The sequence below is a fragment of the Puma concolor genome, chromosome C2 (genome assembly GCF_028749965.1).
Source record: "Puma concolor isolate L17-30 chromosome C2, mPumCon1.1.hap2, whole genome shotgun sequence".
Classification (NCBI taxonomy): domain Eukaryota; kingdom Metazoa; phylum Chordata; class Mammalia; order Carnivora; family Felidae; genus Puma; species Puma concolor.
The window spans coordinates 142,033,142-142,059,362 of NC_141675.1; the positions used below are offsets into that span (position 1 = coordinate 142,033,142).

The window sequence follows — 26,221 nt, forward strand, 5'->3', positions numbered from 1 at the left end:
AATCTGAAGCAGGCTCCAGGCTCTGAGCTGTCAGCACTGAACCCGAGGTGGGGCTCGAACCCACAGACTGTGAGATCATGACTGGAGCTGAAGTGGGACGCTTAACTGACTGAGCCACCCAGGCGCCCCTCTTCTAATATTTTAAAGGTTTTTTCAGTTAAAAAAAATTTTTTTCCCTATCGTAGGTATTTATTAAATTCAGAGTGTCTCTTTTATGGTGTTAAATTCCTTAAATACTTAGTGTTTCTTGTTTGCTTTTGTGGTTGAGATTCTAGATCGAACAGTTCATTGCTTTTGGACTGTATTTTCTCAAGCTAAATGAGGATCCCCGTTTGTCTGGCAGTTGATGCAAACTAATCACCTTGGTGAGTCTGTAGGAAAAGAGGACCAGTGTGTGGCTAAAGTAAAAATGAGACTTGACTTTTGGGGACGAGGCTCCCAGTACCTCCCGGCAGACAGAAACTCTTTCTTTCTCAGTAGCCACCCTAGTAGTCTCTTATGTCAGAGTTGTTAGAAGGGGTCTCATAACTCTCATCTGGGGACGAATGCAGTAGGGGGGCAGAGGAATGGGGAGTGGCTCTCTTATCTGTGCCACTCTTCAGTTGATGACCTGAAACACTGTGACATGCTCCTTCCTGCATCCACTGCCTCTGACTGTGGCATTCTTCTGGAGTTCCTCTCGGAAAGAGCACCCTTTGGGTTGTTTTATTTGTCTACTGAGAGGGGTTCCTCTTTTGGAATATGTTGCCAATCTATTTGCTATTGCTTTATCACTTCTAGAAACCCCATACTTTGCTGCTCAGCTGGTAAACCTTGTCTCCAGTGTTGCCAACTTATTTCCTTTTTTTTTTTTTTTTTTTTAAATTTTTTTTTTTTTTTCAACGTTTATTTATTTTTGGGACAGAGAGAGACACAGCATGAACGGGGGAGGGGCAGAGAGAGAGGGAGACACAGAATCGGAAACAGGCTCCAGGCTCCGAGCCATCAGCCCAGAGCCCGACGCGGGGCTCGAACTCACGGACCGCGAGATCGTGACCTGGCTGAAGTCGGACGCTTAACCGACTGCGCCACCCAGGCGCCCCCCAACTTATTTCCTTTTTGAAGGGGGTGTTAGATTTTATTTATGCACAGACTTCACGTTAGATCCCTTTTGATTAATTCTTATTCCTGATCAGGGATAGTGTCATCCAGCCCTGCTAATTTGCTCACGAACTGAGTGGAGAGTGGGCAGGGAGTGACTGGGAGCAGCACTTTATTCACTATTTAAAAAAATAAAAATTTTTTTTTTCAGGCTTTAATGAAGCTCCTTGTATAACATGCAGAAAATACAGAAAAATCGAAGGAATGAAAGAATCATTCATAATTCTATTATGACAATTGCTATTAATGTTTAGATACATTCACTTTTAGTCTTCTCCTTACGCATATTTTAACATTCTTGTGATTGCATTCTCTATAGCATTTTGTATTTACTTTTCAATTAACATCTTACTACGTGTTTCTTATATTATTAGAAATATTCGTGATTAAATCCATACTTTAATAATGTCGTAAGATATAATCAAATGGATCCTCCAAGGGTAGTATTTCCCTGTGTAGGGCCATTTGGGTCCATTGCTATTTGGTTATTTTATTTTTAAAAAGGAAATTTTATTTATACACATTTATTGTTTTTTTTTGAGATAAACGTTACAGTGAAATGTACAGAGTCTAAGTGAATAATTTAATGAGTTTAGATAAGTGCTTACATCCAAGTAATCATGATTCCAGCCAGATACAGACTACTTACTTGACTCATTTTAATAATGTAGTGATAGACACCTATAAGAAGCTTCCCCATATTTGGATCGTTAACTTAGGCTGTTCCTAGAAGTTAAATGTCGTCGCCTCATGTTGCGAAATTTGAACAGACTTTTGACCAAAATGTTTTTCAAGGGATTGGATCCCACCAGGCAGTGGAGAGTGCCAGGATTATTCAGTTGTTTCTCTGTGATCTCCTTGACCCGCTGGCCAGCCCCACCCAAGGACGGGTCCTCTATTTCTTCCTGAAAGCAAATGGTGACTTCGTTGGGTCAGTACCCACCTCTACCCAGCCGTGGCTCTGTGCGTAACTGTGTGCATATTTATGTGTAAAAAATTGCCATTTCTGCTTTTAGTGGCTCCACCTATTTTTAGTTTCTCGAGGAACCACCATACTGCTTTCCAGGGTAGGTGTCCCAATTTACATTCCCACCAACAGCGCCAAGAGGGTCTCCTTTCCTCCACAGCCTGGCCGGCACTTGTTAACTCTGACCTTTTCAGTCATAAAAGTGCTAATAGGTGTGAGGTGGTATCTTATTGTGGTATTGATTTGCTTTTCCCTGATGATTCAGGCTGATTGGAAGCTGGGCCCCGGGGCAGCAGCTGGGACCTTCTGCACTCAGTCTCCTTCCTGGGAGAAACTGGGAGCCGGGCCAGGCTGCCTGTTGCCTCTGTGCTGAGCCCCAGGAGTATGGTTGCAGGGGCTTGGGGGGCTCCCGCAGGGGTTTCAAAGCTGCTTCTTTGTTTGTTGTAGTCCTGTGGGATTCAGTGCAAGGTCTCTTGGCTCTCGGAGCCAGGTCAAGTGGCTGCAGTCAGAGTCCGAGCACTAGCTACGTGGACAAGGTCCTTCCAGGGAGACTCTGGAGTTTCCTTGTTGGGGTGCGCCAGAGCCGGGTGGCTGGGGAGTGCTCACCGCCTCTGCTCGCCGCGGGCTCTGGGGAGGATCTCCTAGATGCGTGCTGGTTAGAAACTGGACTCTCACAGCGATCGTGAAGTACACAGTCAGACCCTGGGAGGGAAAGACTGGGAGATGCGCGCTTCGCCTGCTCTCTGTCCATTAACAGCTGCTGCTTTGTTGGCCACGGCGCCTTGGGACTCCTGAGTGAAAGTCCTGCTGCCTCTCAGAGGCGAGTGATTTGGGGCCCTCTGTCTGGCGGAAGTCTTCAAAGTTGGGGAGCTAGGTGGCGGTCCAAACCCCTTTCTCCTCAGGGAGAAGCTGGTATTTGGGGGTTCCCTCCCAACTGTGTGTCATTGTGCTGGGGGTGTTACTCATGGCGAGGTTTCTCAGCCTTTCCCCGGTAGTCCCATATGTGGGAGTCACTCAGTTTCTGAATTTCTCTCCAGGGGAGGGAATTGCTCCGTGTACAGCTGCACATTTGGTGCGTGTGTGGGAGGAGGGGAATTCAGGAGCCTGCCTTGTCACCATCTCGTTCTAGAATGGTAAATAAATGTTTTTCGACCAAGGGAGCTGTACTGGGGAGAGGAGTTGGGATTTGGACTGGAAGGTAAAACTTACTTCAATTTATTGGGAAAACACATCAATCTAGCTTTTGTCCTTTTAAGAAAGGAGTTACCGTTTGAGACAAATATTGCAAAGTCCTTAAAAAGCTCAAAGACTGATATATTTCTGTGGGATATTCTGGTTCAACTTCCCAATCACCGCTGGATCAGGACGGTAGAGATGGTTTAAAGCTTAAAGCAGAAACACATAGGTCAGTGGAGAGGTATATCTCCTGTTGTTGCTGCAAATGTACAGGAAAATGGAATTAGCATCTGCCTGTAGCATTTCAGCCATGCCAAAGGCAAACTTCTATTGTTTTAACCTCTGGATTTTGGATAGCCATATTTTAAAAAAAAAATTTTTTTTTCAACGTTTATTTATTTTTGGGACAGAGAGAGACAGAGCATGAACGGGGGATGGGCAGAGAGAGAGGTAGACACAGAATCGGAAACAGGCTCCAGGCTCTGAGCCATCAGCCCAGAGCCCGACGCGGGGCTCGAACTCACGGACCGCGAGATCGTGACCTGGCTGAAGTCGGACGCTTAACCGACTGCGCCACCCAGGCGCCCCTGGATAGCCATATTAAGTAAATATTTATTAAAATATCTCAGAGCTGTATCTCTTCATTTGCTAAAATAGTAGATTTTAAGGACAGAGTCCCCTCTTTTTTTTTTTTTTTAATTTTTTTTTAACGTTTATTTATTTTTTTGGGACAGAGAGAGACAGAGCATGAACGGGGGAGGGGCAGAGAGAGAGGGAGACACAGAATCAGAAACAGGCTCCAGGCTCTGAGCCATCAGCCCAGAGCCCGACACGGGGCTCGAACTCACGGACCGCAAAATCGTGACCTGGCTGAAGTCGGACGCTTAACCGACTGCGCCACCCAGGCGCCCCCAGAGTCCCCTCTTTAAAATGCTAGTCTAATATTTGCTAAGCTTAGATTTGCGTGTGTGCGTGCATGTATGTGTGTATGTGTGCGTGTGTGCATATATGTATGTGTTCCTGAGTGTGTGTGTGTGCGCGCGCGCGCACGCTTCACATCTCATGCAATCATCTCAGCAACGCTTGTAGTTTTTGTTCATTTATTTTCAACCTTCCTTTTTATTCCCTTCCACTACCACAATTTAAATATACAAAACTCTCACTGTGCGAGATTTGGTCATTATGTTGCTGGCTCTTCTATGATGTTTATAAAATATGTCAACACCCTATAGTGAATTGGCATTGTTTTGCTATCCTACTTGCTATCAAGGAAATAAAACAAACGCCCCCAAGCAAATAATCTAACTCACTACCCTTCCGTAGCATTTTAGACATGGGAAATTTGTAAATTACAAGAGCTGTGCACAAAGGGAAAATGTGCTATCTCACCCCAAAACCTGGGACTCACAGTCCTGGGGGACAGTGGAGATAGGCACAGACCTCCATCTACTGCCCACCCCTTCACTCTCCATCTGCACCGTTTGCCCGCCCGAATGCATCAGTCTCACGGAGAGGGGGATGAAAGGAGAGTGTGCACCTGCAATGTGGTGTGACTGCTGTAGCTTGGTAAGAGGTTGCCAGGGAAGCAATTTTTAAAAAACAGGGGAGGAGAATTGTCAAGGTTTGGCTCCTCGTGAAATTTGCCTGTCAGAACAGATGATGCATTTGGGCATAACACTCTCCTAGCTTCCTCTTCTGGCAGTTTTCTCCCTCATTTTCAAGGCTTTCAGAATTTTGCTGCAACTTATCCTTTTAAGGGGCTTTCGTCTTCACATATTTCTCCGTTGAACGTTAGTCTTGAGAGGTGAGAGATGATGTTTAGAAAAACACTCAGGACTGATTTGCTTAGAATCAGGCCAGACAGACAGCAAGCCCCTCCAGCATCTGCCCTTGTTCCCCTCCCTTGATTTGAGGGCGGTAGTCCCCGTTTTCACTTTGTCTGAAACTGGAACGTGGTTTGGTATTATTCAACTCAGCTCAGAGGGTAGTTGGCTTTTTCTGGTAATGGCCTGTGGAACGACGTGAGTTTTGAAGGTGCAGAGGAGGCAGGGAAATGTAATATGGAAATGATTATGATATACTGTCCGTGGACCTACCTGGTCTCCTAGAATCTTGAGACTTTTCTGTTTCGTAGAGTGGGTGAGTATTTAAGACTGGCAATTGAAATATTCACCCAGGAGAGTTCATTTGCCAAGGTCATCATACTGACTTACGTTGTAGAATTCTTCTGCCATTCAATCCTTACCACTTTTTTGAGGAAGTAAATATTATTATCCTTATTTTATAGGCTGCAACTGAAGATCAGAAAAGTCGTGCATGGGATAAGTGATGGCATCCGAACGAAACCTGGAGCTCTCACTCTGTTCTATAGATTTTTCTAGTATCTAATCTCTCAAGCAGAAAAAAAAAAAATCCATCTCTAAAGTACATGGCCTTGCTTTCTCTGAAATAGTGGATAGTAAGGAGGCGGGGTGGGGGTGGGCAGCAGCATTATTTATATATACAGAGGAGGAGAGTGCCTCTTTAGATTCGGAGTCTCTGGTGTAAATAGAACTGCTTCTTTGATTTTATTTCATAGGTAAATGATACTGGTGAGTGAAATAAAGGCCCCATTCTAAGATCTCATCTCTAATTCCCTCTGCCATAAGCTCTAAAACAAAGGGGACTTATCGTTTGCCTTAATAGACTGTGCTATGTATGTACCCAGAGACAGCAAAATTCCAATTAAAAGAGTATTGATTGCTCATAAATTAATGCCAACCATTCAAAATCAATAGTCACTGAACTTCTTTCAATGATTTTTATTCTGAGCCCGCTTGGCCCTAGTTTTTTGCTTATTAAATGTTCCACTGTAATTGTATGCCCAATTAACATGGATGATTCTTTTGCTATTAACATATAGTGTTCGATTTTAGTCTAGTTAGCACAACTAATCATTGCAAATGAAAACCAGTGGAATCTTACAAACTCCCGTGCCTTCCTTCACCTGCTCCCAGACATAATTTATATGCCTTCATTCCTCTGAGCCCAAAGCAGGTAAACATCTTCAGTTAAGCTGAATAGAAAAATAGAAATTCTGTAGAATAGGGGGGAAAAAGCAGATAAATAAAGCAGAGAACATGAACTGTGTCATAGGGAAGTTATGACTGGATCAGCAGGGGATATAATTTCTTTGCCTGTGAGGCAAAATCGTGATCACATGTGCTCTGGACACGGGCCACTGTACCTCTGTGAGGGGCTCCCCTAGAGCGCCATGCTAATTAAATCTGAAAGGGAGACATCTTGGGAAGCTACCAGGGGTCAGGCCGGAGTCTGGGGGTACAGTGAGAGGAGCTGGGTGTGTTCAAGGAACACACATTTCAGAAGACAGAGGTGGTCACTGTGTGAGGCTGGGGTGAAATTGATCTTTCAGTTCCATGACTGGTCTGGGACCGTGAAGTAACCCAATCAAGATATTTTTGTGGCTCACGTTAACCTTTCCGACTCCAAGGATTTCACCCCACTTAGTCCCATTGGTGTCATAGCTAAGGTCCATTAAAGATAAGCAGCCATGTAGATCCTGCCTCCTTTGGCATTTCTGCTCTAAAGAGAATGGTTCATTTATTTAACTTATGTCTACTTTCTGCATTAAGGGCTTTTTGATGGACTGGCGGGGTGTGGGAGAGAGGGCAGGGTTCTCGGAGCGAAGTGAATCAAGTAGAAACATGCCTCAGGAACCAGGAGATTCAGGTTCTAACTCCAGTTCTGTCATCAACTGGTTGCAGGCCCTTTAATTTCTGTGTTTATTTGCTTCTCTATAAAGAAAGTTGCACCAAATAACCATATCCCTTCCTGGTCTAAAATCTAGATCTATGGATCTAGAATAGTATCGTCCAACTGTTTCGCTCACGTGCTCCCTAAAAGAATTTTAAAAAGGTTTGTGCCCCCACATTTCTAAGTCCACATGGTATAAGTTTAATTAGTTACAAAACAATGTAGTTTTCACCACATTGTATATTGCATGTGAGTTTTTAATATATTTTTATCAAAACTGAAGTTGTGGACTTGGCTCATCCTGTGTATGGTGCTTGTTGCCAAGCCTTCTCGTTCACAAAGCCGATGCTTATTGTCAAGTCATTCAGTCAGATCGCTTACTTCCCATCAGAAAAGAGTCAGGTGCAATGTTTTCATTCACATAAATTTGTTAATATGTGACAGCCTCATTTTGGAATACGCATTCTAGGACGATTAACTAATTGGATGCAGAAAACTAGTTAGCCAGGTAGCTTCACTAGGGAGCTTTGCCTCGAGTATTTCTTAATTTGTGCTTAAAGGACTGGCGCTCAAGGACAATGGGTTCTCCAGTATGTTCTTGTGTTTGGTGCCGGGGAGGCTAGTAAACTATGGGGCAGGGTACCATGGAAGGTCTCCGGATGAGTGAGAGGTAGGCCTTTCTTTTGTAAAGTGGGAGAATAGTGATTATGAGATGAGAGGTGGTAAAGAATGAGAAACCTGCAGACATGTCATCAGGCAAATTTATTTTCGAAGGTTACGTATGGAAGTTGAGGATCTGGAAATGGATTCACTTAAAGCCACCGTGTTGCGTATCTTCAGGGAAGTTTTCTGGTACCCCTACTAAGGAGTACACAATCCAGATGCACAGAGGAGGAGCAGAAGGTATGACCCTTTCCATTGTTACTTCATGCCATCATATCAGTAGGTCCGATATGCCAAGGACTGTCTTTGGTAAAGGTCAGCAACCCCTAGACATGGTGCACACTCTCCTTTGAAATGAATTGCCCATCACATGATTTTCTATGATCAAATTTCCAGGCTCTCTCATTAGGATTCTGTTACCTTATTGGGCACCATTTACTGAGACTCTAATTTATAGATGCATGTGGGAATAGAAATATAATTTATGAAATCTATGCACATTCAACTTCTCCAGAAATCAGAATGCCTAGAGACAAGATAAGGTGTTGATTAAAAGGAGTGATTTTGGAATTACTTGTTCTGGGTTTGAATTCTGTCTCTATTATAATTTTACTTGTGGGATCAGTCTCAGTCTCAGTTTTCTCATCTGTTAAATTGGGAAAAGATAGTTCTCTCAAAGTCTGTATTCTGTTTTCTCCATTTGTCCTTTTGCCCCTACCCCCCATCCGTTATTTCATCTTCTCTGCTCTCATTGAGCCTGTGGCAGCAGATCCCTGGGGGTGACATCACCAGGCCTTCCTTTCCAGTTAGTTGCCTTCCAGTTGTTGCCAAAGAGAGACACTGGTGGAGACATGAGGGTGAAGGAGGAGAGAGAGCTCAGGTATTTCTTCTAGGCTCTCTTTCTGCTCTGGGCCATATTTCATGCAATGTGTGGGTCCCTCAACTGTAGCTTCTGGATGGTTCTAGCTTCATATTTTCAAATCAAATTCCCTAATGCCACCCTCCCCTTTGGTGCCTTTAAACCTAGGGGTGGTAAAGCCTTCCCACTCTTTCTGGTCTCTGACCATATCATGAGAAAGAATTTTTAGCCATTTTGATTGGATTCTGATTCCTGGCAGGACCTTGGATGATAAAGAGTGGTTCTTTCATTCTTCAACAAGTATTTATTGAATCTACTAAGGTTCTGTTGTGTTTACTGCTGTGTTCCTAGCACCCACGCAGGACTTGGTATGTATTATGGGGTCAATAAATATTCATGGATAGAATACCTACCAGGTAACCACTGTACTGGGCCTTGGTGATTAAATGGTGAACCAGATAGACAAACTTTCTGGCCTTATGAAGTTTTCAGTGTAGCCATGAGGATTGAGTGAGGTCATAGCAAACAGCGTAAAGCCTGGAGCTACTACTGAGTTGACCTACCTAAGAAAATTTACTATCTTGGTCAAGGAAGAACTTGGCTTTCTTCATTATGAAGCTCTTATGCTACCATATTAAGGAACCAATATCAAGGAATCAAAATTAGCACTTTTTTCAACTGCCAAGTCTGTCTATTCCAATGATGTAGTTGGAGTCTGGAAGAAATGACCACTGGATAGGTTCATGGGTCCAATAGCTTAACTGTGACCTGGCCCTAAGTTAGGACTCCATTTCCACCTGGCCTTTTTCCTCCCTGGTCAACTGGTCCTAAACAACTCCTCCATGTGGTCAAAGGTATGAGTTGGAAGGGAGGTGAATTATATGGGAGTCTAGGGCATCTGATTAGGCAGCTTACTTGTGTTCTCTGGCTAATTTTGCATCTAATCCAGGATTTACTATTTTCATTTTATAGTGGACTGCTGCTGCTGGCTCTGCCTAGCCTGTTAACATAGTAGACCTGTCAGCTGTTAATGGTCCGGCCACATGATTAGCTGGGTAAGGGCCCAATAACATGCTGGAAGCTGCCTTTTGAATGTATAGCATGTAGTTGTTTGCTATAGACTTTCTGTAGAAACCCTCGAGGCCTACATTTTGATTCTTCTGTTGGTACTTGCCCTAAATTCCACATGGTGTCTCTTCCCACCACATATACCTCTAGGTCCTTAGGGTCTGCCAAGTCGTATGGCCTGAGAGACAGGACTGTGTGAACCACAGACTGGATCTGCTCTTGGCTTCTCTCAAAACCACCAGCCTTCCTCGTCACCTGCCAAATGGGTCAAAATAGTATTCCCAAGTGGGGAAATGTACTGCCTCTAGAATATGAAAAGCCTTGTTAAAGCAATGTGCTTCTGTCTGAGGAGCTTCACTATGCACTAATTTGCCCCTAAGTTTAGAGATGTTCTGGTGAACTCCAGGCTACTGGACTGTTGGGCTTCAAATGTCATTGATGTGGTGGCCTCCTGAGACTCTATAGTGTTTATATCCCATGTTCTGGTATACACATGTCTTAATAAGGGCTCAGTTGTATGTGCCACGTTCTGTTCATCTGATTTGATTGATATAATGTCATTAATATAGTGGACCAATGTGATATTCTGTAAAAAGATGGTCCAGGTGCCTTCAGACCATATTATGACAAGAGTAAGAGAGTTAATATAGCCCTGGGCTAAAAACATAGATGTATGTTCTGTTCTATGTGCATGCAAAATGCCTCTGATGTTCTTTATGACAGGAATAGAAAAGAATGCAGAATTGCCAGATTAATGTTATCCTTCCTTATGCTAGAAGCTGTGTAAACCTGTCATTGCAAAGCTACCATATCTAGCACAGCAACTGTAATCGGGCTAATGCTTTGTTAACTCGGTAGCAGTCCATTGTCCTCCACTATGATCCATTTGGTTTTTGAGGGATCTGACTGGTGATTACGTTGGGAAATCATGGAAACCACTATGTCTGCTCTCCTTTGTTGAGGTGACCCTGCCTTCCCCTCCCTCCAAGCATTTTTGTTTTGATTTACTGTCTTGGTCAAGGAAGAACTTGGCTTTCTTCATTATGAAGCTCTTATGCTACCATATTAAGGAACCAAAATTAGCACTTTTTTCAACTGCCAAGTCTGTCTATTCCAATGATGTAGTTGGAGTCTGGAAGAAATGACCACTGGATAGGTTCATGGGTCCAATAGCTTAACTGTGGCATGGCCCTAAGTTAGGACTCCATTTATTACTGGTTTCTCTGTGCCCCAACATGGGCGGACCGTGGTGATGCTTTGGATACCTGGGTATGAGTGCTAATTTAGATTCTTTCCATTCTTGAAAGGTCTGGGCATTCCTTTGTCCTCAGCATATGGTTAGTTAAGTAAATGGCATTGGGGCCCCTTTGCTGAAGGACTTGGGAGCTTACTACTGAATATATCTACTGTGATGTGTCAGAATCTTTCTTCAAAGGAACTGATCTCTCATTTAGTTATTGGGCTCTGGGTCTGAGAACAGGCTTATGTCTGGAAATTGGGCAAGTGGTACTCAATTTTTATTGAGGTGGCCGCTGTCAGCTTCCTGATCATCTTGTTTATGTAAGTTAAGGACTACTCTCATTTACTGCCCATGTATTTTGCCTCTAGAAACACGGTCTTCTATTGAGCATCTCCAAAGCTGTGTGAAAGCTATTCCAACCTTGCTTCTTATTGTGATACTTGTGCTCACTTGCTTCTGGGAGCATATGCTGGCCCTTGGTTTCTATTTTGGCAGGATCCCAGCATTTCCTTAATCATGAGGGAGCCCAGTTCTGTAACCATAAGTTTTACCATTAGCCCTATTTATAACTGGCTTCATGGACATGCGACCTGTGCATTTGCACAGAGCCCTACGCTTAGAAGGGTCCCATACTTTGTTTAGTGCTCTGCTGTTGCAGTCCTGCAATTCTTTTTTAACAAGGGACTCCACGTTTTCATTTTGCGTTGGGCTTTGAACATTATGTTGCCAAGCCTGGTCCTGCTCTTCAGAGGACAGCCACTAGCAACCTTCTCAGTGGTACTGGTGCCCTTCTCACCAGTGCGTCAGCAAAGGGAGTGTTCCGTGTATCTTCTTGCAGAAGATAGTAGACTTTATGAAGTATAGCCACTTAACCATGCCTACTTTTCTGAGCCTTTTGATTCCTCATGCCATCCACTATTATACTGGTTCTGGCATTTCTACTTCACTTAGTTTAGGCTACTGCTTTGTCTAAGCTTCCAAGAGCCATCCTAATAGTGAATAAGCATCATTTTCCAAGGTTCTTGCCATAGTATTAAATCTGTATTCTGAGAATGGCCCATGTTAATAAGCTCTCCCTGTTCCAATTTCACATTCCTCTCTTTCCCCCCTGGATCTAACATTCTTTCCTCTCCTCTCTTCCTCATATCTCTTAAACACTAGATTCATGCCTTAGCTAGTGCTTCCCCTTCCATGGGTATCACATTCATGATGCCACTAGTGAACGTTTGAACAGTTGCACTGCCATAGCGTGCCAAATGTTCTCCATACCCCACTTGCATTATTGGTGGCTTCCTCATTGCCAGCCCACTGGTAGGCGATCTGGTTCCCAAATCCCACGTCAGCGTCTTCTTTCTGGAACCACTCCTGGCATCAACTCACTTAGCTTAGGTTCCTTGGAAAGAGATTCTGAGATAAGAAGTTGTAAGCAGAAGAAGAAAGTTTTAGGGGAGTGGCTTTGGTAGATTCACTGGTTAGGAATCGGTGGTAGGATTGAGAACACTGAGCAGCTGACCTCCAATAGAGTTACAAAAGAGGCTTCAGCTGATCCCAAGAGAGGTTCTAGAGTTGGGATGGTCATTCAAGTTGAGGACAGGGTGCTTGGCCATAGCAACCAGTCACTAGCCGTGGGACCACCGTCCCCGGAAGTGTAGCCTTAGACAAGGCAGTGGCAATTCCCAGTGTGAGATGCAGCTGTGAGTCCTCAGCAACTGGGAGATGGGTGCCTTCACCCCCAAAAAAGGATCTGGACAGAGCACCATGGCACCATAGCCAAATGGAAGTCTAGACAACAATGCCCTGTTGGGAAGGTATACAATGAACTAGAATAGACACATCCAAATACCGGAATTTGAACACATTTTCTTCTCCTGAATGTCATTTTTCAGTTCTCAGACTAGATCTTTCCAAGGTAGCAACAAAGGCATTCCAACAGTGGTCACAGCAATGGTAAAATTGGGCATTTAAGTAAATATTGAGAGTCTTGACAGTTTTAGCTGCATTTAGTTTCATGTTTTGTTTATGCTCATTATTTGGCATAGCTCCTGTTGTTTCTCATAGTATTTCAGAATATGCTTATTTAATTTTCTTTCTCTGCCATTTTTACTTCATTTGTTCCACCACACTTACTTTTCTGCAGTTAGCTGACAACATAAACAGAAGCAGAAGAGCTCAGAAATCTATCCCAAATGCTACCCCAAGCATGGGTTGGTGATTTCAAATACCATGACTTCTGCATTACATTTTCCCTCGCTTATATTCCTAATGAGGCTTACCTGCTTTGGTTCTCAGGGAAGAGTCTAAGTGGAAAATGGTAGCAATTCTTGCCCTAGAGTCTTGAAGCAAAAATGAATATCAAGCATCAAGCATGTAGAAAGTCTAATAAATAAGACAGAAAAGCTGTTAAGCTTTGTCCCAAATGAAACCTCTAGTTGAGTAGGCTTGGGATCTGCTCTTCAGGTTGGTGATGCAGTTTATTATTTATTATTATTGTCTTCCCTTCCAAATTATGCTAAGGTCACGGTCTCTCGTAAACTTTTAACTTTTTTTAGGGAACCGAAGAACACTACTGCTTGAAATAGTTTTCTCATTGGATTGATATTTAAAATTTTTAAAATATTTTTAAATTTATTGTGAGAGAGGGAGAGAGAGAGAACAAACAGGGGAGGGGGCAGAGAGAAGGAGAGACAGAATCCCAAGCAGGCTCCACACCATCAGCACAGAGCCTTGTGCGAGGCTCGAACTCACTAGCCGTGAGATCGTGACCTGAGCCGAAGTCGAGCACTTAACTGACTGTGCACCCACGTGCCCCTCGTTGGATTGAGATTTTAAAAGGCTGACCGAAATAATTGCCTAAAATGGAGGAACATTCTTTTGCCACTCAAAGCTGATGAGCCGGATACTGTTTATAGTACAGGCAACTGTTAAATACTATTGGCTGGTGTCCTGTGATTCCTTATTCACGTGTCCCCTTTGGGAAGGTACGGGATGCTCTTCTTGCTTGGAGTTTTGCCCTGCTCAGCTTCCTGACCCTCTGAAGCATGTACTGTGCATCCTAAGTGCTTCATTGACAGGTCCCCTATTATACAGGGCAGGTAGGTGAGAGTCATTGACATCTATGTGAGTGATGAGTTCTGTTTCATCATAAATAACCTGAATATTCATGTCCTAGACTATTTGAGATTCTAGAAACTTCTTGTTTATGGATGCAATAAAAACAGCACATGTACATACGTATTTCACTGTAGGGGAATATGACCTCAAATCTCACTCTCAATATTCTAGTTACAAGAAAAAAAAGATTTCCACTGTTAGATCACTTCATCATAGGTAAAGATTTCTCTGAACTTCTAAACAACGTAAAATAATTTTCAAAAATTCCACATAGCAAATGAACCAAGAAGTGGTGGGTGATTCATTCAGTCCTGAACAATGTCCTTAAATCCATCTCCAGGCCATTGGATACTATTGACAAGGAAGACAAAATCTCTCCATTCTATTTTTTCAATCCTAGGTGAGAATATTTGCAAACACAAGGCTTAAAATCACAGACAGTGGCCAGCACGTGTTTGCTGGGAGGGTCTGTATGCTCTGTACAGGGACCCCTGCTTTGTAAAGAGAGCTGTGTGGGTGCTGGGCCACAGTGCATCACTCCCATTAAACTAGAGCCCTTGCGGCCGGATAATATAGACAGCTCTGAAACACAAGAGGGAATGAGCATGAGCAATGTTTCTGAGGCTGTTCTCAAAACACATCATTATCTGGCTTTCCTGTTTCAATAATTTGTAAGCAGCCTGACTCCTCTATAAACAGACCAGCAGGAAGGCGGAAAGCCATATGAGTTATTGCATTTCTACTGTCTGGGACTCGGGAGACACTATCAATTTTAATGTATTGAAATGTGCAACTGTGTTTGAGGGAATCTCATTTGGAATATGACCACTGGAAAAGCCTGGCTACTTTAAGAAATGTGGAGAGCTATTCATTTCATGACACTTGCTTGCCTGGTATCCCTGTAAGTGAGCATCATTGTTACAAAGTAAATGTTAGCTAATAGTTTTTAGCTAATATTTTCTAGCTAGTTTGGGGAATAGAAATAGGATTACTTATGGCTCTTTCGTGCTATGAGCATTACTTATTTCATGCACAGTTATGGTAAAGGCAGCAGTCTGAGTCTAGGCCATGCTCATCTGTGGATTCCTATGTATTTGGGTATGTGCTGAGTCCTGAAGGAGTCCTTTGAGAGGGTAGTGGGGGTCCTGAGTGTCCCAGTGTCTATCGCTTGCACTTTGGATGGGCATGTGGTGTTATTCCAGACCCTGTGATGAGGGATTACAATAAAAGACAGAATAGGTATACAGGAGTTATTTGTCTAAGACCTCTGCAAGGTATCGAATGTATGAAGGCATTGTTTTGTGGCTTTTATTGCAGAGTGTAGCCGTAGAGGTCGGTGAGGAGCGCTCACCTGTTGAGGCTCAGTAGGCGCATGCACTTGTCTGGAACAAAATGAGACAATGTATCCTCACGCCAGACCCGCCTGGAACTGGCTATAGAGGGGAAGCTGGAGTGACCACCAGCCACACTGTGGGTATGACACCCTTGAGATCAACACAGATAGCACTGTGCCCCTTAGGCAGAAACTTGAGGCTTCTTTAGGCTGCCTGGAAGCTTTTCTTTCCTTTCTTCCTTCCTTTCCTCCTTCTTGCCTGCCTGCCTGCCTTCCTTTCCTAGATCTTTTAGAGTAGTTGACACACATCACATTAGTCTCAGGCGGACACACAGTGATTCGGCTTCTCTATTTGTCATACTATGCTCACCACAAATATGGCTACCATCTGTCATCCTCCAGCAGGATTACAGTATCATTGGCTTAGACTCTACTGTGCCCTTTATGCCCATGATTTATCCATTCCACACCTGGAGGCCTGTATCTCCCGCTTCTCTTCATGCATTTTGCTGACCCACTCATCCCCCTTCCCTCTGGCAGCATTCAGTTTGTTTTCTGTATTTACAGGTCTGATTCTCCTTTTTGTTTGTGTATTCATTTGTTTTGTTTCATTTTTGATTGCACATGTGAGTGAAACCATATGGTATTTGGCTTTCTCTGTCTGACTTGCTTTGCTTAGCATAATACCCTCTGGGTCCGTCCATGTTGCTGCAAATTACAAGATCTCCTCTTTTTTATGGTTGTGTAATATTCCTATATATATAATATATACATTATAAAAATGTATATGTGATACACACACACACACACACACACACACACACACACCGTATCTTCCTTATCCATTTGTCTGTCAATAGACACTTAGGTTGTTTCCATAACTTGGCTATTGTAAATAATGCTGCAATAAACATAGGAATGCATATATCTTTTTGAATTAGTATTTTCATTTGGGGGGCAAATATCTAGTAGTGGAATTACTGGATCATATGGTATTTCTATTTTTAATTTTTTGAGGAACCTCCATACTGTTTTCCACAGTGGCTGCATCAGTTTACATTCCCACCAACAGGGCATGAAAGTTCCTTTTTCTCCACCTTGGTACCAATGCTCGTTGTTTATTCTATTTTTTATTTTAGCCATTCTTACAAGTATAGGTGATATCTCATTGTGTGTGTGTTTTTTTAATTTTTTTTTAGCGTTTATTCGTTTTTGAGAGATGGAGGCAGACAGACTGTGAGTGGGGGAGGGGCAGAGAGAGAGAGGGAGACACAGAATCTGAAACAGGCTCCAGGCTCTGAGTTGTCAGCACAGAGCCCAAAGCAGGGCTCAAACTCACGAACTGTGAGATCATGACCTGAGCCGAAGTCGGACGCCTAACCGACTGAGCCACCCAGGCGCCCCTCATTGTGGTTTTATCTTCATTTCCCTGATGATTAGTGATGACACGATGATCATCTTTTCATGGGTCTGTTGACCATCTGTATGTCTTCTCTGGAAAAATGTCTCTTCAGGTCCTCTGCCCATTTTTTAACTAGATTGTTCATTTTTTTTTAGTGTTGAATTGTAGAAGTGCTTTATATATTTTGTATGTTAACCCCTTAATGGATCTATTGCATGCAAATATCTTTTCACATTCAGTAGGTTGCCTTTCTGTTTTATTGATGATTCTCTTCATCGTGCAAAAAGCTTTTTATTTTGCTACAGCCCAAATCGTTTATTTTTGCTTTTGTTTCCTTTGCCTGCAGAAATATATCTAGAAGTATGTGGCTATGCTGGCAGCAACTTTTCTGTGTTTTCTCTGTGGCCCTGCTTCTCAAATACTGGCAGTTTTTCCTGCCAGAGGGTACCTTGCAATGTTCGGAGACATTTTTAGTGCTTACAATTCAGTGGGGTGTGTGTGGTGGGGATGGGGGAGACGTTACTACTGTCATCTGATGGGTGGGAACCAGGAATGTTGCTATACGTCCCAACATGCTCAGGACAGTGCCCTCCTCCCCTACAAAACAAGGTGTTACCTGGTCCAATATGTCAATAGTGCTAACATCTGTGACTAATTCACATCTCTGACTGTATCACTATTGTGGTTTTGGTAAAGAAAGCAGGACACAGAGGTCTCTCTGAGCAAATGACATGATCCATTCCACCAGCACATGGGACACACCCTGATGGGGATCGCAGAGCTTTCTGAGGCGACTTCAGAGGGAAGATCCTCTTGCCAACAAAGAGGGTTGTGGTGCCAGATAACTAATTTTGGGTGCAAATGAGTACTGAGTGCCCAGCTTCTTTAGATATAAGCTTTATGAGCATTTAATCTTTAGTACAATAGCCATGGTCCTTCTGGAGGCTTTCAAATCACCAAAAAGAGCTTTACCTCATCCTTATGGTCAGACACCTGAAGGGAGGTATTACCAGTTGCTTGGCAGTTTTATTTCTTCTTGAATTCAGTTGCCATTTGTTGACTGCCCATAATATGGGCGCCTTAGCTACAAGGGTGACAAGAATGAGACAGACTCAGTTGATGTCCTCCTGGAATTGAATTCTAGTGGGAGATGATGTGTGTGAATGAATAAATGTTCAAGTAATTAATCACTCACTATTGTTTTAATGGGTCTATAAGAAAAGCAGCCAGTATTAGGAAAGTGTCTAAGGGAGATCCTGATGGAATTGTGGCCTTCAGGTTTTCTGTGTTGAAGGGATACCTTTGCTTAGGTTGGAAAGGAAGCTTGGGCTTCCTGACAGCATGGCAGGTAGATGTCAAGACCTGAAACCCCAAGAGATCAAGGCTGAAATGGATGGCATTTGTGACTTAGCCTTGAAAGTCACATTAACTCACTTCTGCCATACTCTTGGATAAGACAGTCACAAGGTTGGATCCAACAAGCTTCAAAGAAAGGGTGACATGGGCACTACAACTTGATGGGAGTGATGTAAAGATCACATTTTAAGCAAAAGTAGGATGAGCACTATTGCTGCAGCCATATTTGGAAAACACAGTCTGCTATTAAGTGAAACAAGAATAAATCAGTACACATTTCTGTTTAAATCCCTTATCTTTTTGAGCCAGAGATAAAACTGTAAGAAATATAGAGATAGTATAAAGATCTCTCTAAATAAAGAGATAATGCTAAATCAATAAAAGATAATCACTAAACGGAAAGCTACAAATTGTAAGAAACTAGGCTGGTGAATACGATAATAACTTATGAATCTTAGTCTTATGGTCAGATTAAAAAAATTTTTTTTAACATTTATTTATTTTTGAGAGACAGAGACAGAGCATGAACAGGGGAGGGGCAGAGAGAGAGAGGGAGACACAGAATCTGAAGCAGGCTCCAGGCTCTGAGCACAGAGTTGGACATGGGGCTCAAACCCATGCACCATGAGATCGTAACCTGAGCTAAAATCGGACGCTCAACTGACTGAGCCACCCTGGCACCCCCTAATGGTCAAATTTTCAATCCTTTGGAAAATTGTTTAGGTTCATTTAAGATCTTGTAGTTGCCAAGGGGTGCTGTAAATCGAAAGTGGTTTTGTAAAAACAGTGTTTTGCTCTTAGTGAGATGCTATTTTTTATTTTGCCTGTTTTAAAGATGTAGTCTAACAGAACTTTTTCTTCCCCATTTATGAAATTCTATTTTTGTTGAGAAAAAAGCTGGACAAGATTGATATGTAAAGAAGACACTCTGGTATTTGTTGGTAATTGTAAACAGCTTCCTGTGATGGAGTACACCTTGTTTTTATGTCATTTTTCTCCATTTGTTAACAATGAAATCTTCTCCATGTGGAGCAAACAAAATGGAGAACTCCGAAGAGGTGAAATGCATACTCCTGAAAAATTGGGCGAAAAGCAGCATTTTCCAGAAAAATATTCTCCCCATCTTATGTGAAATGAGTGGTTTATAAAATTTTGCCCATTGAAATAATACTTTTCATTTTTACTGTTGGTCTCTGTTAAGAGATCTGAAGTTCACAGGTGGAGTCAATGGTCGAGTAAAGTTATTCCTGCCTATTTTGTAGAGTGTACTGTTTGAACTTTAAGTTTTAAGGATTTCTTCGATGACATTATGGGATTAACTTGTGCCTTAAGTTTACAATACAGTCCTGCCATGACAGCCCTTGGCTGACACCATTTTCATAATTATGTTGACCTGAGAAAATGTCATTGCCAGAAGGAACAGTGTATCACAGAATACAAATATTGTTTATCATGTAAAAGCAGAGGACATGGCCAGGATCATCTGCAGATGGTAGGAAGTATTTGCCCCAGAAGATGTGCAGACTTCTTTTGTTAAACAATTGTTGCAGGTCGAGACCCCAGAAAAGACTCTAAAACAGGTGTGTGGCAGAAAGTTTATTGGGGATTGACATCAACACCTCTGGGAGAATGGACTGATCCCGTGGGGTATTGTGGAACTGAGATGGCCCTAGAGTGCACCAACTGGAGACAAAGGGACCAGGGCCTTACGTCCTGGTATTAATCATCTTTGGATATGGGCTGAGCCAGAGGAGGGGCAGAGCTTTCGGTGAAATGACTCTCTTTAGACACGAACAGCATAAATATTTCAGTTCTGAGGGAGGGCACATCACAGCATCCACCAAAGAAGATTTTTTGAATCCCTGAGGCACATACCGTATTCGCCATAGAACCTAGGTTATCGAATGTAAATGATCGAAGAAGTTGTACTTTGAGGAAATAAATTGTGATTTAAAACCCATCAGAATCAAGCCCATGATCTGTCATACTATTCTCATCACCAGGTAATAATGATTAATTACATGGCTGTGAAATGTTAGGTTTGCCCCATTTTCAGAAGTTTCTGTGTTAGATGCTTCAAGTTTCCGCAGATTTGCAGCAATTCACATACTTAATTGTGAATGTAAGAGGTAAAGGAACACATTGTGAATGATTTTTGTTAATAAACATGAAAACAGTTTAAGTCATCAAAGCTGTTTATTTTCAAGGTCCTTTGTCCTGCTCAAGGCCAAACTGTTAGCGGATAGAGCTGTACAGATGTGTTGTAAATGTACTCTTACCTCTGGATAGAAAATTGATTCTTGCCATCTCAAGAGGGGATGCACAGATACCTCTTAGGAAAGGACTGGTTCACATCTTGTAGGAACCAAATGCTAAGCATTAATGACATCAGAATGGTGTGATTATAAAACCTCACACATGGGGAGATTTAAAAGCATAGATCCTATGTGGTCTCGAGCACAGCTCTACTATTTGTTTGCTTGGTGCCCCTGGGAAAATGAAGTTCTCTGTCATTTCATTTTCTCCTCTCTAAAGTAGGTTTAATAATAAGACCCTAGTATTAATAAATGACCAATATGCGTGCATGGCAGAGAGTAAATGCTTTGTAGGTGTTTCCTGTTATAATATTCCATTGTGTTTTTTTGAAGAAAAATTTAAGAGAGAACCAACTTTCTCTTTATTAAACTATCACGCCATTTTTTGGTGCTGGAGGTATGCCTTTTGCTGTATGGAAAACCAAATGGTGTTTGATTATTAATGAGTCCATATATTCGAATGATGTGAAGAGTTGACATTTGAAGGTTTTCCTCAACTCTCTCCATATGGGTCAGGAAAAGGCATCAAGGAAAAACAACCTTTTTCTAGATCTTTGATGAAAAAAGGTGAGATTGGGAATTTCCTTTCTTTTTTTTTAAATATATATTTTTAATGTTTATTTTTGAGGGAGAGAGAGAGAGAGAAAGAGACAGAGCACTAGTGGGGAAGGGATAGACAGAGAGGGAGACACAGAGTCCGAAGCAGGCTCCAGGCTCTGATTTGTCAGCACAGAGCCCAACACAGGGCTCAAACCCACGAACCATGAGATCATGACCTGAGCCAGAGTCAGGTGCTTAACCGACTGAGTCACCCAGGCACCCCAGGAATTTATTTTCAAGTAAAGCTTATGTGTCATACATCTTTGATGTATAATCTCGTTTAACCTTTATAGCGACTCCATGAGATTTACACTGTAATGTTCTCCTTCTTACTAATGGAGGGAAACGAGAAGAGGTTATGAATAGAAACTGGAGCAGAGTTTAGGGTCTGAAAACAAGTCAGTGTGAAGTCATCGTAGTGCTCGGGCAGGGGTGGAGTGGGGTGCTGGCCCGCTCCAGTGCAATTCAGGTTGGATGATGTGTGTGCAGAATACAGATGGCCAGAGAGGTCTTTCCGCCTTGTGACCAGCAGCTGCAAAGGGGTTTCTCCCGGGCTGAATTCATGGCAGCAGAACCGTGAAGTTTGCCGTCTTCGGGTTAGTTAGTTATTTCAGTGGAAGAAAAAGCATGAAAACTTCTCTGGTCATGTAATTACTAAATTGCTTGTTGTATCTCTCCCTGAGAATATAAGACAAACCTATCATTGCAAAACAGTGGTTTCCTTTATTATTATTATTTATTTATTTTGAGAGGAAGAGAGAGAGCATGTGCAAGTGGGGGAGGGGCAGAGGGAGGAGGAGGAGAGAGGGAGCGAGAGAATGAATCTTAAAGGGGTTTCACACCCAGCACAGAGCCCGTGCACGGGCTCCATCTCACGATTGAGGTCACGGCCTGAACCAAAATCAAGAGTCAGACGCTTAACTAACTGAGCCACCCAGGTGCCCTTTTACTTTACTTTTTCTTTTTTTTCTTTTTTTCTTTCTCGTTTCTTTTCTGGTTAAAGATTAAGTTACATAAGGAAGAAAAGGCGTTAACTGGAAATCAATATATTTGCGTTTCAAGACAATTTGTATTGTAGTTCTCTCAAGGATATTTGCAGAAAGAAGAGGAAATGGCTAAAGGAAATAGCTGTGGTGGTGAAAATTGCCTTCTTGAAGGCCTGTTCCTAATCTTTTCTGCTGCAGAATATTATGTTGATTCAGGAAATTAGCTTTGCGTTTTTAAAAATTATAATTTAGAAAAGGACTGTATTTAGGTCAGAGAGAAAAAGATAAAGATGTGGTTTTGAAATTTCTAAAATCTTACATTTGGATATTTCTTCTCACAGTTGCTCAGTTGACATACTCCCTTTTCTATAAGTAAAAATGTCTTGCACTCTTGTTTTCTGGTCTAGGAAGTCTCAAAGCTCTCCCTGATGTCCAGATCTTGAGAGAAACAAAGGAGCAAAATTTCTTTTTGAAAATCTGTGAAGACTATCTGATTATTAAAAATATCCTGATCCAGAAATCCTGGGAGAAATAATGTGTATATTGAGTTTTAAAAATAAAAGCCACTCAGTGCTTGTGCATGAACATTTGCACCTAACGGGCAAAAGAAAGTCAGGTTGAGGATAGCACCGTGTAATTAAAGAGGGGGATGACCATGAATTCATCAGGATCAGAAGATTAAAAAAACAAAGAAAAGATCTCTTTGTATGTATAAAACCACTGTTTAAAAAAGAACTGTGTGGCTAGAGGGGAATAACAGTAACACATTAAATGGGATTCTTTGGAAAAGAACAATTCTAGAAGATCAAAAATACTGTACAATATACTCACAATAGGTATCTGAGCTTTACAGAAATTTATACTAATGTCAGTGTCTTTCTACTTGTCCCTTTGAACGCAAGATTCATAGAAAATACCGAGAACAAAAATTTACCCTCTCGCAAGCCAATAAAAATGTGAAACAGTTTTTCTACTCAGTCATTTAGCATCATGACCAGATGGTTAAAGAAGATAAATTTTAAGAGTTGATTTTCAAGTTTTAGAGGAAACTGCTGGTGGTGTTCAGTTGGGTACACTTCAGAGTGCACATTTGCATATGAAAAATGCTTCTATAATATTGCAGTTAATTTACTGGGCAAACAGCTTGAATATATATTGAAGCTTTATGGTGCCAGGACACCCAGTTGATCTGATAAAATTACAAGTGAATTTGAGAGCAGAGGAGGACGGAGTAATAAATCAGTTATATGTTAACTTGCAGAGGAAAGAAAATACTTGCCTACTCTCCAAGTCTCCCCACCTTTTCAACGGGTTGAATTTACCTTGTGCACACAAAGTGTAATTGTGTTAGCCCTTGGTTATTGATGAATCCTCTTAAAAGGAGTAAGTTATTTGGTTGCTTTAATTGATTGATTTCTTTAAATTGACAGTAAAATCCTTGAAACACACCAGACCTATGTAAACACAGTCTGAATCACACTCAAAATTTAACCAATGTTTGGATACCCGTTCTATCAAGGCATCTTGTGAATGTAATGAAATAATGATTCAATTCTCTAATTATTAAAAAGAAAATGGCTTGCTGGCCAATTGGGCAAAAAGCATCCTTCACCCTGCATATGTCATTGAATGGATCTGTTAGTTGAATGAAGTAACAGATCTCTCTGGTCAATACTATCCAAATGGTTGTTAGGCAGGCACAGCTGCTGTTCTTGAAATGTGAGTTTGTCTGCAGTGGATGCTATTGTTGCTTCTCCAACATTAGTACCATCTCTGTCTGGTGGGTGGAGGCCAGGGATGGTGCTGTACATATCACAATACTTAGGGCAGTCCCCCCCTCCCCACCATATGAAAAATGATTTGGTCCAAAATACCAATAGTGCCACTGTCTATGACTAACTAGCATCTGTGTGGCACTATCATGGTTTTGATAAAGAAAGGAAAACGGAGATGTCCTTGGACCAAAGACTTGATCCATTCCACCAGCATGTGACACATCCTGATGAAGACTCCAGAGCTTTCTGAGAGGGCTTCGAAGGGAAGATCCTCCTGCCAACAAAGAGGGTTGTGGTGCCAGATAACTAATTTTGGGTGCAAATGAGTATTGAGTGCCCAGCTTCTTTAGATATAAGCTTTATGAGCATTTAATCTTTAGTACAATAGCCATGGTCCTTCTGGAGGCTTTCAAATTTCAAAGTTTTATTTCTTCTTGAATTCAGTTGCCATTTGTTGACTGCCCATAATATGGGCGCCTTAGCTGCAAGGGTGACAAGAATGAGACAGACTCAGTTGATGTCCTCCTGGAATTGAATTCTAGTGGGAGATGATGTGTGTGAATGAATAAATATTCAAGTAGTTAATCACTCACTATTGTTTTAATGGGTCTATAAGAAAAGCAGCCAGTATTAGGAAAGTGTCTAAGGGAGATCCTGATGGAATTGTGGCCTTCAGGTTTTCTGTGTTGAAGGGATACCTTTGCTTAGGTTGGAAAGGAAGCTTGGGCTTCCTGACAGCATGGCAGGTAGATGTCAAGACCTGAAACCCCAAGAGATCAAGGCTGAAATGGATGGCATTTGTGACTTAGCCTTGAAAGTCACATTAACTCACTTCTGCCATACTCTTGGATAAGACAGTCACAAGGTTGGATCCAACAAGCTTCAAAGAAAGGGTGACATGGGCACTACAACTTGATGGGAGTGATGTAAAGATCACATTTTAAGCAAAAGTAGGATGAGCACTATTGCTGCAGCCATATTTGGAAAACGCAGTCTGCTATTAAGTGAAACAAGAATAAATCAGTACACATTTCTGTTTAAATTCCTTATCTTTTTGAACTATTTAGGTAATTGATATGATCTCCAGCTTCCAAAGTATATTCTAATTGGCCTAGCCTGTAGTGCGATCCCATCTCCCTGGTCACAATAATTAATTCAGGAGTGTCACATGACATAGGCCGTGGCATTTATTCAGAAATTGGGAGAGGAAACGTCATCTCGCCTGGATGGTGTGATGTCTTGATATGAGGCCTAGAACTGCTACAAATATTTTGCTCTTATGAGGAAAGCCAGTCTCAAGATAAAGCTGATGCATCAGGATGGGCAGAGCTCAGTGGATTACAGAGAAATAGTCTGGAGTCCTTGACAAATCATATCAGAAAGTTTTAATGTCCTCTAGACTGCATAAGCCAGTGCATTACTTTTTAAGTGAGTTTGTGTTGGATCCTCTATTACTTGCAAATGAAATCATCCAAAGAGATCCAAAGACTCAATAGTACCAAGGCCAAGGACTCTTACTGGTATTCAGTCTGCTATCCCCTGCCCCTGCCCTTCTCCTCCCCTGACATTCATATGAGACTTCTTTTCTCTTCTAAAGCTGTCTCTAAGTTTTAGTTTGAGATACGGAGAGGATTATGGAAGGATAAGACAAGTTCTTCATATTTTCCTATTTTAGCTTTGGAAAGCCTTCAAATATTTGGATGCAGCCAAGTTTATTTTAACTATTTAAAAAAAATTTTTTTTAACGTTTATTTATTTTTGAGACAGGGAGAGACAGCATGAACGGGGGAGGGTCAGAGAGAGAGGGAGGCACAGAATCTGAAACAGGCTCCAGGCTCTCAGCTGTCAGCACAGAGCCTGACGCGGGCCTCGAACTCACAGACCACGAGATCATGACCTGAGCCGAAGTCAGATGCCTAACCGACTGAGCCACCCAGGCGCCCCTTAACTCTTAATTTTGAAACCATTGCAGACTTATCAGAAGTTGCAAAAGTAGATTCTATAATCTGCTTATAATTAAGGGATTCTATAATCCCTTGAACCCATCACCGAGCTTCCTATACTGTAGTAGTATAATATCAAAACAAGAAAATTGATGTAATTAAACAGGATAGTAAGCATTTTTTTATTGGCTGTTGATTTTATCATCTGTAAAGTGACAGTATAATATGTTCCTTCCAAGTTGAAACAAGAAAATGAATACAAAGCAATTAGCTCAATGTACTTAATACCTGGAATTGTTATCAACAACACTTATATATACCTAAAAGTGTATGTATATGCATGTATGTACATACATATATATTGCATGTATATATATGTATATGTATATGTATACTGATACACACATGCACACACAAATATATTCATTTTATAAGGCTCAAGGTATCATTTAATTTTGTAAACAAATACACTGCTAACAGTTGTTGCTTTGTTTTTTCACATATTGCTATGCACATCTGTTAACTTGTGGTTAA

General features: G+C 41.8%; 1 protein-coding gene across 3 annotated transcripts in view; it reads left to right on the forward strand.

The window, feature by feature from the left end:
- The window catches only part of LOC112850414 (uncharacterized), a 327,008-nt gene that overhangs the window by 61,091 nt on the left and 239,696 nt on the right, over positions 1 to 26,221 (forward strand). For all 3 annotated transcript variants that reach the window (XM_086675794.1, XM_086675795.1, XM_086675792.1), the window contains exon 2: positions 7,811 to 7,939. Coding sequence is in view for 1 of the 3 variants with exons in the window: in XM_086675792.1 (XP_086531918.1) it covers positions 7,918 to 7,939 (22 nt within the window). In the remaining 2 variants the exon portion in view is untranslated. The remainder of the gene's footprint in view (positions 1 to 7,810; positions 7,940 to 26,221) is intronic.